General features: G+C 36.9%; 1 protein-coding gene across 2 annotated transcripts in view; it reads left to right on the forward strand.

Moving 5' to 3' along the window:
* The window catches only part of tex2 (testis expressed 2), a 66,722-nt gene that overhangs the window by 45,104 nt on the left and 8,509 nt on the right, over nucleotides 1-13,109 (forward strand). For both annotated transcript variants that reach the window (XM_065263685.2, XM_065263686.2), the window contains exons 4-8: nucleotides 7,245-7,563; nucleotides 7,766-7,971; nucleotides 8,516-8,653; nucleotides 8,748-8,847; nucleotides 12,655-12,775. In XM_065263685.2, coding sequence (XP_065119757.1) covers nucleotides 7,245-7,563; nucleotides 7,766-7,971; nucleotides 8,516-8,653; nucleotides 8,748-8,847; nucleotides 12,655-12,775 — 884 coding nt within the window. The remainder of the gene's footprint in view (nucleotides 1-7,244; nucleotides 7,564-7,765; nucleotides 7,972-8,515; nucleotides 8,654-8,747; nucleotides 8,848-12,654; nucleotides 12,776-13,109) is intronic.

Raw genomic sequence — 13,109 nt, forward strand, 5'->3', positions numbered from 1 at the left:
CTTTTACTTAGGCCTGTAGCGACGCGATTCTGTCGATGTTAAATTTTTGCATCGACACAACTCGCCACACGCACGTGTGAGACCAAAACATTAAACATTCAATTTAAGGCCCAAAAAAATGAATGATCACATTCTTCTAATCTTTCGTAGCGATCCGCTAGCTGCCCGTCCCACAAGCAGGCTGTCAAAAGAACACATCTCTGTAGGCAGCCTGGGCTCTGAGATCTGCACTTTCACCAACCACTCAAAACCAAAATAAATTTTTCCAACCAATCTCTGACCGGGGGTGGCTGTTGTTAGGTAGAAAAAGCCAGTGTCAACCTCATAACAGTCACACCATGTCGGTGATTGGAATGTCTTTAAAATTATGTAAGTGAATTTGTACCTTGCTAATACTACATGATTTCAGCGTATATAGGCTGGAAGTGTGTATAGTAATTTTCTTATGGACTGAATAAAGTCTAGGATTGGCATTTCTTTTTACAACAAAACCCAGCACCGTGTTTTTATTCTTGACTGTATGATTGTTAACTGGACTGGATTGCACATTGAACTTGAAAGCGCGACGCACATATCCGATACACAAACTTCATGTTTGTGTCTTTTTGGCTTAAACGGACATTTTTTATAGTAAACATTTGGTTACTGTACGTCTTAAACGAATAAACATTGTATTGCATTCGGTCTTATAATAAGCATAAACTGTCTCTGTCATTAAAGTTAATTAAATATCAAAAAAAGAAAACGTTTGTATCTTCGTAAATAAAGATTAATCCACATTTTCTTTTAATTTTTTTGCCAAACATCCTTTGTGTTAAGCTCTGCTATTTGAAATAAGTTGAAGGTTTATCATGGATCTTTTGTTTCATTAAAGGGATAGTTCACACAAAATTAAAATTCTGAAAAATGTTGTTCTAAACCTGTACGAATTTCTTTTTTCTGATGAACACAAAAGAAGATATTTTGATAAATGATGGTAAGCACACAGCTGATTGTAACCTTTGACTTCCATAGTAGGAATAAAAACAACATGATGGACTATCATAATGGATATACCATTAATTGTGTGCTTACCATCATTTATCAAAATATCTTATTTTGTGTTTCTCAAAATAAAACAAACTTATACAGGTTTAGAACATAAGGGTGAGTAAATGATGACAGAATTTAAATTTTTGGGTGAATCCCTTTAACAGAAATACAGTAGAAATGTTTAAAATTAGTAGCCCGATTAATCGTTTAATAAATAGACGTTTACCCCAGCTCTACTTTTACTTCGCTACATTCAGTGCCATTACTATGCTACTGTCAAATGGTTATAATGATTAGTCTTCTTGCGAGACATAAGAGAGGGTGCATGAGTTGCGGGAGGTGACTACTTATCACTGTTTAGCCCCATAAGTGTTTGTTTACACACAGTAAAATAGCAGCTTTATGACAGAGCACTTCCTGAACTCATGTGCAAACATTAATCAGTAATCAAAGTCACACTATTGTAACAGGCACCTAGCAATAAAAATATTCAGTGCAACAACATACAGTAACCACTTATTACTGTGTTGTCAAGTGCAACTATTCTTAACAAAACAGCAGCTTAGCAGCTTTAAGAGAATGACAATTATAAACCTGAGATGAGAATCCTATCTTCCAATCACATCAGCTGCATACATCAAAATATCAAGATGTGAAATAGATTGTAATGTAATCCAAAAAAAGTGAAGGCTCAATATCATCATCATCATCATCAACAATCTGTTTCAGAGTGAGGAAATGTATAGTTTGATCTAAGCCTACATCATAACTTCTCACTGTTCAGCATTTGGGAATTTCAAGGTTCTTGTGTTTTGGCTGGGTTGTGTCGACTTTTTGTGTTGTTGTTGAAGTCAACTCAGAATGCCAACGATCAACATGGTTTGTGAAGTTAGTTGTATTGCCAACGTGCTTGATTTAAGTGTGACAGGTTTTACACACTGTGTAAATCTTGTCTAGTTTTTCATTAACTTCGTAGAATCTGAAATGTGCACATATGTCTGCTTTCCAAGCTTTGAGTGCGTTTTTGATTACCCGTCTATCATGGTCATCTCTCTCCATCTCAGCCATCTTGATTGTTATTGTTATGCCCCAGAAGTATTTGAAACTTCACAACTTTATTGTTCACTCGAGGCCAGAAAATAAACAATGACATAATCGATTATGGCACTTTGCCACATCGATGCTGAATCGTGCATACGCGCATTGCGATGCATCGCCTAATCAATTATTGTTGACACCACTATTGACAATAGTCACTTCTAGTTAAAGCGCCTCCAGGTGGCAAGAGGAAGTGACATGTTTACAATGATTATGCAATGTTCAGTCTTTCCCAAACTTTACATGATTGACAAGAGTCCTGGACTGAACACATCTACATGCCAATATTCATACTACATGCCAGTATGCTGTGCCAAAATGTGCAATTTAGGACAGTGAGAGAGGACAGTGCGTTTTTGCATGAACAATATCACCTGCAGTGCTAAACACACGTTTGTCTTTTGTCTCTTTTGCTGTGTTTTCTTGCTACAACCGCTTTGTTGCTGCATCGCATTCACTTGCTGTTGCTACAAGATAAAAAACAAAATGCGTGCTTTGGTGGAAATTCGTAGATGGCAGTTATGTCAAGGAATGAGGACGTGGAGAGTGTCAAAAAAAAAAAAAAACTTAAACTGATTTTTATGTGTGGCATCGATGCATCGGATCGTTAAAAATAAAAGCGATGTATCAATACATATCGATGAATTGTTACACCCCTGGCATTTTAGTAGATCAGTGCTACTTCCATTCCAAACTATATACTAGTATTAGCGTATTTACTAAAGAAGTTCTTGGGTTAAGATTAGGGCTGTGACGATAACCGCGTCACCGCATCACCGCAGTAATGAGATGCCAACCGCGGTGCTGAGTTCATCATCGTCATCACCGCACTTTTTTATATTTTCTTTATTTTGCTGGTGAAAGTTACAGAAGTCATATGGTGTATGATATGAACTATACACAAAAGTCATTGTTAATCATAATTTACTGTCTTCCATCCTGTGTTCAAGGGTTCTAGAGAAAAAACTGCTTTCCGCACAAGGGGGAGGGACGGTGCATTAAACATATATAGGGGTTTATTATGTGCGCATGTCTTATAATTGTTATTTAATTACTTAGTTTCAGTACTTAAATACACACAATAGCCTACTGTCACGGGCGCAATCGTCTTAAACATGAAGCCATTAATTTAAGCGCGTCATGCCCAGGTGCTCTGATATTTATTGCATGCCATGGAACTGTACCAACTCACTCACTGCGCGAATAACAAAATCTCAAGTGCAAGGAAATCTCACAGCCACGCGCATTACATTATTCAGGTGCAAGAAGGTCACCGGGCAGCACGAAATGCACGTTGGTACTGATAATAATAGCATAATTATTTAAAACTATAATGGTCAAACATGCCAACTATAGTTATGAAGGCTAGCGCGGTCGGCTGTAGACCTATATGTCTGACTATCGTAGCGAGGAAATGCCACTATCTAAAATCACATCTTGTGATGATTAACTATCATGTGGCGTTTGTCGGACTTGGGAGCACCAAACATACCTTTAGTAAAGCATAAAACTTCAGCCCAGCAACGACAGTTGGAAATCTCCAAGACTTTTGCGAGAGGAGAAAGTACCATAGTGACATCAGTCAGGCAGGTGAGGGCTTACTGACCGCGTGACCCGTTAATGCTGTAAACTAATTTTCCAGCTCGGGATCAAAAAAGTTTTATTATCTTCTTGATTATTTAAATGGACAGCAGTAATTTAAAGCATTGATTGGAGTATCCATAAGTTTTGCGCAGTTATTTACGGGATGATGCAATATGTTATTTCGTTTCGTATCTGCTTTGAAAAATTATAATTAAACATTAACTATATACATGAAATAGTATTTATTTTCGTTTCTTTTGAGTTTAATATGAATTATGGAACAGTTTTTGTCATTGTTTGTAACCCATTTTATTGTGCAATAAATTATTTAACGTTCAACCCGTTGCGTTTGGAGGAGTGCGTTATATCCATGGAGTGTTACCCGAAAAACACTCTAAAAATGTCTAAAGAAATTGGAATCAAGGTTTTGCTTACAAGAAACAATGTTAAGCTCCGCATGTTCTTTCTAGTTTTTTTCAGGTTGCTATTGTATGAAATGTATTGTACAAAATGGGTTATAAACGATGACAAAAAATTATATAATTATTATATATATTATATATAAAAAAATATATATATATGTATTGCTATATATATATATATTATAACTATGGAAATAAATATTATTTTATGTTGTTATTGCTAATATAATTTGTTGTTTTAATAATAAATAAGAAGACGTTTCCGATGCTTTGCGGTTAACCGCATAACCGCATGATTTTTTTTATGCTTCACCGCGGTGAGAAAATATCCTAACCGTCACAGCCCTAGTTAAGATACTATCTACTGTTAAAAATCTTAGAACTGCTGAAGTAACCAAATTGCTAGTGTTAAAAATGATCTGTATTAATGAGAGCATTATTAGCCTGGTGTATAAAGTTCTAAGTTAGCTATTATCAGCAGTCTCCCAGTAAACAAGCCTACAGGCAGGCTGTGGTCAAAGGGTTCCAAAAACTTCTTAGGAGAAAAAAACTTTGTGAGAGGGCCAGCTCTCATCTGACATGCTGTATCTGCAATCTGTGACACAGCTGCAATCCCGAAAAAGGAGGATAAAGACACCTTGTCACTGATTGTTGTTTGAAAGAAGCACAAAGGATGAATGATGAAGATGTCCAGTTTGCCATCGTGTCAAATATAATGCCTTGTTTGTTTGTGCGTATGGCCGTTGTGCGTACTGTTTGACGGAAGCACAAAGAAATCACTTGTGTTTGGAGGGAACTTGCAGTGTCAGTGAGACACACATACGCATAAAACAGCTCGGCACAGCACTGAATGCAGAGATCAGATTGAGTGCCCATTGACTGTGGGCGTGAGCAATGCATATGGATCGCCTCTGCTCTTTTACTTATCAAAGGCGCATGGGTGAGGTGATCTCATCTCTTTTCAGATAATGAAGTAACAAGAGAAAGACTGTACCTTTCCTCCTCTTTACAGTTTAAACCAAATGAGAATATTTGTTTTCGATTTCATCATTTAAAAGTACACATTGCAAACATTATGTAGACATTTATCTTTTGTTTGTCTGACAAGTATTTGTTAAGTTACAGTTAAAGGAACAGTATGTCATGAATTGATATCAATTAATCATATAATGGCCCTGATATGTCACTAGACATTAAGAAATCATGTTCATTTCAAATATTTATATCACTGACAACAGTGGTCTGGCCAGGATATTGTCATTTAAAAAGTGGAGTTGCAGCCCTAAACTGATGTTTATGTTGCCATTTTGTGTTTTGGTCTGATGCGCCACCCTCCCTCTATCTACCAATCACGAAGTCAGTAGTGTTTCGGCATATAGGTTGCCAACTCTGCTCTAGTTACCACAGCTGCAGCTACGAACGTGTCGGATAAAAAATGTCTAATGTTATGAATCCGAAATACGTTGTGACCAAAGTCTGAAATAAAACAAGGATTTGTATAGGAGATGCCTTTAAAAGATGGAGACAGAGAAGAATTTGAATCTGCCCTGATTGCGTAACGTTATGCCTTCTCCATAGTAGAATCGCGCTGCGTGCCCAATTATAAAAAAAACCCGATTTGGATTGGATTGAGGATAATTTTATACAAAATCCGATGGAATATCAATATTTCTCACATGTAATACATTTGTGAACACAAAATGCAAATGTATGTTATGTTGTGAACCCTTGGCATGGAGTTTGCCTTGATCGTGTAACGTTATGCTAGAGCATTTATTTATTGAAACAGCTCTTCGAAATGACATCTAAACCCCTTGTAATGATATATGGCATGACAAGTTTAATACCCTTCTTCATCAATTCGGATACATTGTAAACTTAATAGTTTGTAAACAAAGACTCGTCGGGCCCGGCAGCATGGCCTGGTCGGCTTAAAAGGTTTAAAAGCAAAAAAACCTTAATGTGTAGGACTCGTCACTTGCCATTGGAAGCTTCTTGTAGCAACCAGTACGTTCCTGTTGGATCCTGCAGCCTATACTATCTGGCAACCTCGAGTCAGGGAGGAGGGGAATGGGATACGCCACTCTACAGTAGTTTGAAAGTGATTGCAGTACCATTTTTGGCCACCATCCTACATACGGTTCCTTTAATTTCTGACGCGTTAGGACTTCACTGAGGGAGAGACACGTTTTAAATGATGTATAAATCATATCTGTATGTCCAAAATCAGCAGAGTAATCGAAGCGCAACGGTCCACCCCAGGGAGTTAATATTTAAATTTGTTTGATGATCTGAAACCATAGACAGTAAGAGAAATGGACACAGCGACCCCATTGGATTCAACGGAGACAAGTGAAGTCAATTAGAAGCACGCACTTCCTGGGGGTCGAGCGTACTGCGCAGACTCAAACTGAGCTTGATGACGTAGATGTCACGTGATCAACCTGTCTGACGATTGTAAGTCTTCTAATAGCCGTGCCAAGAGAAATCTGAATCACCCATAGACAGTAAAAGAAACGTTGTTGAACAATTTTGTCCCGTTGCTTTTATTGACTCTCTAGGGGCTTCTCCCTTGACTTTATGCCTCCACGTCCACCCTATTGCCTCACAGTCAATAAAAGATTGTCTGCAAGCTTCTCTCCCAGTCCATACGGTTATTTCTCTACTGTGTGACAGAGAGTCACAGGTTATGACGCAACTCTTAGCCTGTTTTTACAAAAACTACTTCTACTGGGCCATAATGTAAGATACATGGTAATGGAGCATGTTATACATTTTCGTGTTTCTTTAGAAATAATTAATGGACAAATGGAGTCTTTAAACGCCTCAGATGGGGGTCCGCTTATCAATGGTGGAGCCCGGAAAGCTTCAATAAAATATGAAACCCTGAACCCCCTTTTTGAAACATTAAAGTGAGACAAACATGCAAAAAAGAAAAACATTTTCACACCATTGTACATGTAACATTTTGTGACATTGGTTCAACTTGGCTTTTTTAAACCAGACAAACAAAATGGATTCTAAAAACGCAATATTATATCTGTTAACCCTTTTAGAATGTGTCAAGCTAGTTTTGGTGCTTTTTTGAAGTATGGTTTTATATTCTAGATATACCTGGTGCCTCAAGGACTTGCCAGGAAGCGTGTGTGGAATAAAAAGTATCCCATCTGCATTGAGCTGGCCAGACAGGATGACTTCATGTCTAAAGTCCAGGAAGATAAGACTGAGGTGATAGAGGAGAAGACCCCTGCTGCAGGAGACAGGACTGAGGGGCTCTGCACTAGTGAAGAACCAAAGAAAGCGTACACAGAGCCGGTACTCTACCTGTTTGGGAGGACAGGAAGAGACAAAGAGGAGTGGTTTAGAAGGATGCTCTTTGCATCAAAACTGAAGTCAGAAGTCATTAAGTCCTCAGGCCTGCCTATAAGTAAGTGTGAAGCTTTTCATTCAATTCAAAAAGTATGATAGTAATTAATAGATTTACACTGGTGGCATTTTTGATTTTTGTCAAATGAAATATGACTTTTACACTGATTTGTCAAATGATTTGCTAACTAATGTAAAACATGTGACAATATGAATAGAAACACATTTTTAAAAAGTAAAGAGTGTTATTTTTATGTTTTTAGGTTTGACTTACAGCCGCAGATGTAGTCGAGGAAGTTTGGATGAAGCGATCCAGTCTCACCCCAGACAAAAGGATCTTGGTGCCAGTGTCAAACAAAAAGTTTTAGAATACAACATCTACATGGCCAAATATGTTAGTCAGTCTACAGTAAGCCCTGTCACGAGCCCTGTACAAAGCGCTGGAAGCAGCCCAGGAACAGTTAAGAAGGTCAAGAACACAAAATCCACCATTCTCAAGATTTAAAAGATAATTAAAAGAAGTTTATCACGAGTTAAAGCATCAGAGTAGTTTTATTGTCTTTTCAATACAGCTTGTACTACACGGTGAAAAAAATAGTAATGCCCTTAACACGCTTTTTAAACAACACTCATTGGTTGTTTAATATCACACTGCAATAACTAAGGCTATGTAAACTTTTGAATTGCGTTATTTTTGAAAGGGCAGTTCATGCTGTGCATTAAGGACTGGATGTAAACATTATGTGAAATAGAATGTTTAGGGCAGAAATAAATTCAATATCAGTTGCATTTAAAGTGCACACCACTTAACATTCACAGTGCACGCTTTAGTTATCTTAAAGCAGCAGCATGAGCATTGTAGAAAAATATTTTTTTACTTGTAACAACATGAGGAAATGATGACAAGAAGCAAATGGTTAGATTACTCAAAAGGATTACTTTAGCTATTGCTCAAAGTCTGTTGCTTAAAGTCTGTGAAGAATTGTGCCTGAAGACTTATATTTGTCATGTAGTTTCCAGCCAGTTGTGGGCAGGAGTCTGAGGCTTGGGTCAATGCTCTCTTGGGTCGCATCTTTTGGGACTTTCTTGGAGAGAAATACTGGGCAGACATGGTGTCCAAAAAGATTCAGAAGAAGCTGAGTAAGATTAGGGTGAGCACAGTTGTGTATGATAACGCTAGACATTCCTACTGAATATTTGATATAAAAGGGTAACTTGAATACTTTGACATTTTGATTTTTACAGCTCCCATACTTCATGAATGAGCTAACCCTAACCGAGCTGGACATGGGCATGTCCATTCCCAAGATCCTCAGTTCCTCCAAACCATCGGTAGATTACAGAGGTGAGAACTAATCAAGGCTTTCTGAGTTTAGTCACACCTTAATTTTATTTATGTTTTTCATGTTCACATAGTCACATTTAGACTGGGTTTAGTACTAAAACATTTGCAGAAAAGTAATAGTAGCATAACCGTTCCTATTATTTATTATGCATTTCACTTAATTTTACTTCTATATCTGCTAAAGCGGATCAAATCAAGTTCTGCAGTTACTGCCAGAGACGCATTATGACTGATGTGTGTGAATGAATGGTGCTTGCTAAACCCAAACTAATTTGTACTATTGCTGGATGTGAATAAACATAGGAATAGTCAGCCCAAAAATGAAAAACATTTCTCACCATCATACCATCTGTGATGTATATGACTTTCTTTCATCAGCTAAACACAAAGGTTTTTTTATAAATCCAATCTTTGTATATCCGGAGCAAAGCAGGGGAACAGCACTCAAAATATTGATGAATCAAAAAGAACATGCAGCCATCATAAAGTAATACAAATTCTGAAAAGAAATTCACATTTATTTGTATAGTGCTGTTTACAGCTTTACAAAAGGACACAATGTAGAATAAATTTATTATCCACTAGGTGGCGCTCTTACCCAACTTATAAAACACTGAAACATTCACTGATACAAAAAAAAGAGAAAAACTCTGTGTATGTTTTGATCATCCCTTTGAATCTGATCTTCAACAAAAGTCCTTTACAAAAAGGCAATTATCCCAGCTTTTTGTTTAAAGTTTGATAAAGAGGTGATAAAAGAGAACAAATGAAGATAGGATAAAGCTGTTTGTTTTTGTTTGAAAACGGAGGGTCTGTTCTTTCATTTGATATATTGTATTTGATATATTGCATTTATATATTTAAAGAAGCAAATGTTCTGGAAGGCATTAAACTTTTGTGAAAAGCATAAAAATAATTTTTTATAAACTGCCAGGGAAAGAGTTAAGGTGCGTGATGGATTAGATGTTTTGTTTAATACATAGGTGCTAAACTGTTGAGTGCTTTATAAGTCAGTAGCAATATTTTGTAATCAATATGGAATTTAATTTGTGACCAGTTAATATTTACATTTTATAAATTTATATTTTTTTCTGCACACACCAATTATTTTGCTTTGTGTTTAGCTGACGAAAGGAAGTAAAAAAAAAACTTGGGGTAAGTAATTAATGATTTGATAAACTCATTCAGATGATATGTGTACTTTAAGTCATTGGTGCTTGCCTACAGAACGGCCACTGGCTTGTTTATTCAGCTAAAAATACATTTAAATACAAATGTTTGTACAAATATTGTTGAATCCTAAGTTGTAAGTTAAAATGTCCGTACACACATTTTACGAACAAATTTGTGCGTGCGCATGCTTAGTGAATGAGACCCAATGTTTTAGACGGAGATATATTTTTGCTGTGGTCAGTAACTCACACGTGTGGTCTATCAATAGCAGGTGAAATTTTGAACAAAAGTAAAATGACTTCAGTATAATTTCACTTTGAACATAAGTAGCGCATTGTTACTTTTGACCCTGACAGCAGGGATGAAAGTAAGACACAGGTGGGTCAAAAATAACACAACAGAACAAGATGGAGGTTTGTGTTACATTTGTTTTTAGTAAATATACATGACATCATTAATATATAACTGCAAACATATTTTGTCATTTATTTTAAAAATAAATAATGAAATTACATTTTCATTTTAAATTTCAGTTTCCTCAAATGTTTTAAAAGCAACTCGACAGTACAAACTTAAATTGTTCAGTATAAAAAAATTCAACAGTTTAAACACTATAAAAATTAAATTAAAGCAAATTAGAATAATATACATTTTCAACATAGACAATAGTATTAGTAGGGCTTTTCTGGATCATGTTAAGAACATCTGCTGGTTATCTGTTGTGTAAATGCAACAAGAACAGCATATTTACACATTCAGTAAACAATTGAAAAGATATTCAATATTAGTTAATGCCATTAAAAGTAAGTGAGTGCGAATTAGCATGAAGTTATCGTTATCGTCCGGTGATGTGGACATTAGTTTAGTTTCCGTTATAGTTATCGTTATAATGTGAACGGCCCTTTACAATATTACCATGCTGTTTCTATACAGTAATAATCTGTAATGATCTACGAGAACTCCTAACCCTTACCCTACCACACGTAGATGTGTGTGATTTGTTAAATGGTCAGACTTCTCGTTCGTCATCTAGGAAGTGGCCCGCTGAGCTCAGTGGGTCCATGCAGAACTCCAACAGTGGACCTTTTTTTGCATGGCACGGAAGGTTCCCCTGCTTAAACCAGCACATGTCCAGGCCCGTCTTAAGTTTGCCAATGACCATTTGGATGATCCAGAGGAGTCATGGGAGAAAGTCATGTGGTCAGAAGAGACCAAAATAGAACGTTTTGGTCATAATTCCACTAAACATGTTTTAAGGAAGAAGAATGATGAGTACCATCCCAAGAACACCATCCCCACTGTGAAGCATGACTGTGGTAGCATCATGCTTTGGGGGTTTTTCTGCACATGGGACAGGGCGACTGCACTGTATTAAGGAGAGGATGACCGGGGCCATGTATTGCCAGATTTTGGGGAACAACCTCCTTCCCTCAGTTAGAGCATTGAAGATGGGTCGAGGCTGGGTCTTCCAACATGACAATGACCCAAAGGACACAGCCAGGATAACCAAGGAGTGGCTCTGTAAGAAGCATATCAAGGTTCTGGCGCGGCCTAGCCAGTCTCCAGACCTGAACCCAATAGAGAATCTTTGGAGGGGTGGGCCAAAATCCCTCCTGCAGTGTGTGCAAACCTGGTGAAAAACTACAGAAAACATTTGACCTCTTTAATTGCAAACAAAGACTACTGTACCAAATAATAACATTGATTTTCAAATACAAGTGTTCAAATACTTATTTGCAGCTGTATCATACAAATAAATAGCATAATCGTACATTGTGATTTTCTGTTTTTTTATTATTATTTCTCTCACCCCTCCATGATTTCAAAGTAGGAGAACTTGCAAAATAGCAGGGTGTTCAAATACTTATTTTCCTAAATGTAAGCATAAACATGTTGTTTGTGGAAGTGTATTTTATTGTAAAATGCTGACAGTCATTGGCCCTCATTTATCAAAAGTGCGTACACCAAATTTACACGCCAACTCAGGAGGTGGTGTACGCACGTTTTTAATTTGTGCGGAAATGCGCAGAAAAACAATTCCTAACATCACAAAACGCATTGACAAACTAAAAGATATGATATATTATGACCCACACGTAGGGCTGGGTATTTGCAAGCGCCTCACGATACAATACGTGTCATGATACAATGTATCACGATACAAAACAATACGTTGCATGTTGCAATACATTGCAATACTTTTTCTTTTTTTTATTAAAAATGTAAAAAAAAAAAATAGAGCTGAATTTTATTTATTTTTTAAGCCAAAATGCTTCCACACGTCGGCTTTGAAAGCAGCAGGTGTTTTTACATTTTCTGCCATTTTCTCACTCCCGCTAACTGGCCATATATGACAGACAACTGAACAGCGACAACAGCAGCAGCGAAGGCGGTCATTTGACGCACACAGAGGGATTTGATGGGTTTTTAAAAATATCAATAGCAGAGATTGAAATATTGAGACACTATCGTGAAAATTTGATCACGGTAGTTAGCTGTATCAATATATTTGTACAGCCCTAGACGCAAGTTATCGTCTCCAATGTAAATCTTTTAATTGTATTATTTTATTTTACACTTTGTAAAAATGGTGCTCATTTTAAAACCAGTAGTTAACAGTCTAAACTTCTATAGGCCTTTGGATTGACCTGGAGATCTCCTACACTGGGTCCTTTCTCATGAGCCTTGAAACCAAGATGAACCTGACTAGACTTGGAAAAGAGGGAGAAGGTATTGGAGAACAGGGAAAAGAAGGGTAAGCATTTGGAAGGTTTGCAGAAGGAAAATGCATGCCGTATGTGTCAGATGTTTAAACCTCACTTAAACAGATTCAGGCCATTGCCCTCCGAGATTCTGTGTTCTTTGAAATTGCAACTATTGGGTGTATTTATCATTTCTATTTTTATTGTTTTTCCTCTCTGGGCTGATTTCTTTGTGGATATGAACTCTTTTTGGTGAGTTGAATCAGCAGTTTTTCTTAAATTTTTCTATTTTAATGCAAATGCTGAATGTGTTAAACTGTACTTCACAACTAAAACACAATCACAGACCTTTACTCTCATGCACCACTATTTAACATTTCCTTCTTT

The sequence above is a fragment of the Paramisgurnus dabryanus genome, chromosome 3 (genome assembly GCF_030506205.2).
Source record: "Paramisgurnus dabryanus chromosome 3, PD_genome_1.1, whole genome shotgun sequence".
Classification (NCBI taxonomy): Eukaryota; Metazoa; Chordata; class Actinopteri; order Cypriniformes; family Cobitidae; genus Paramisgurnus; species Paramisgurnus dabryanus.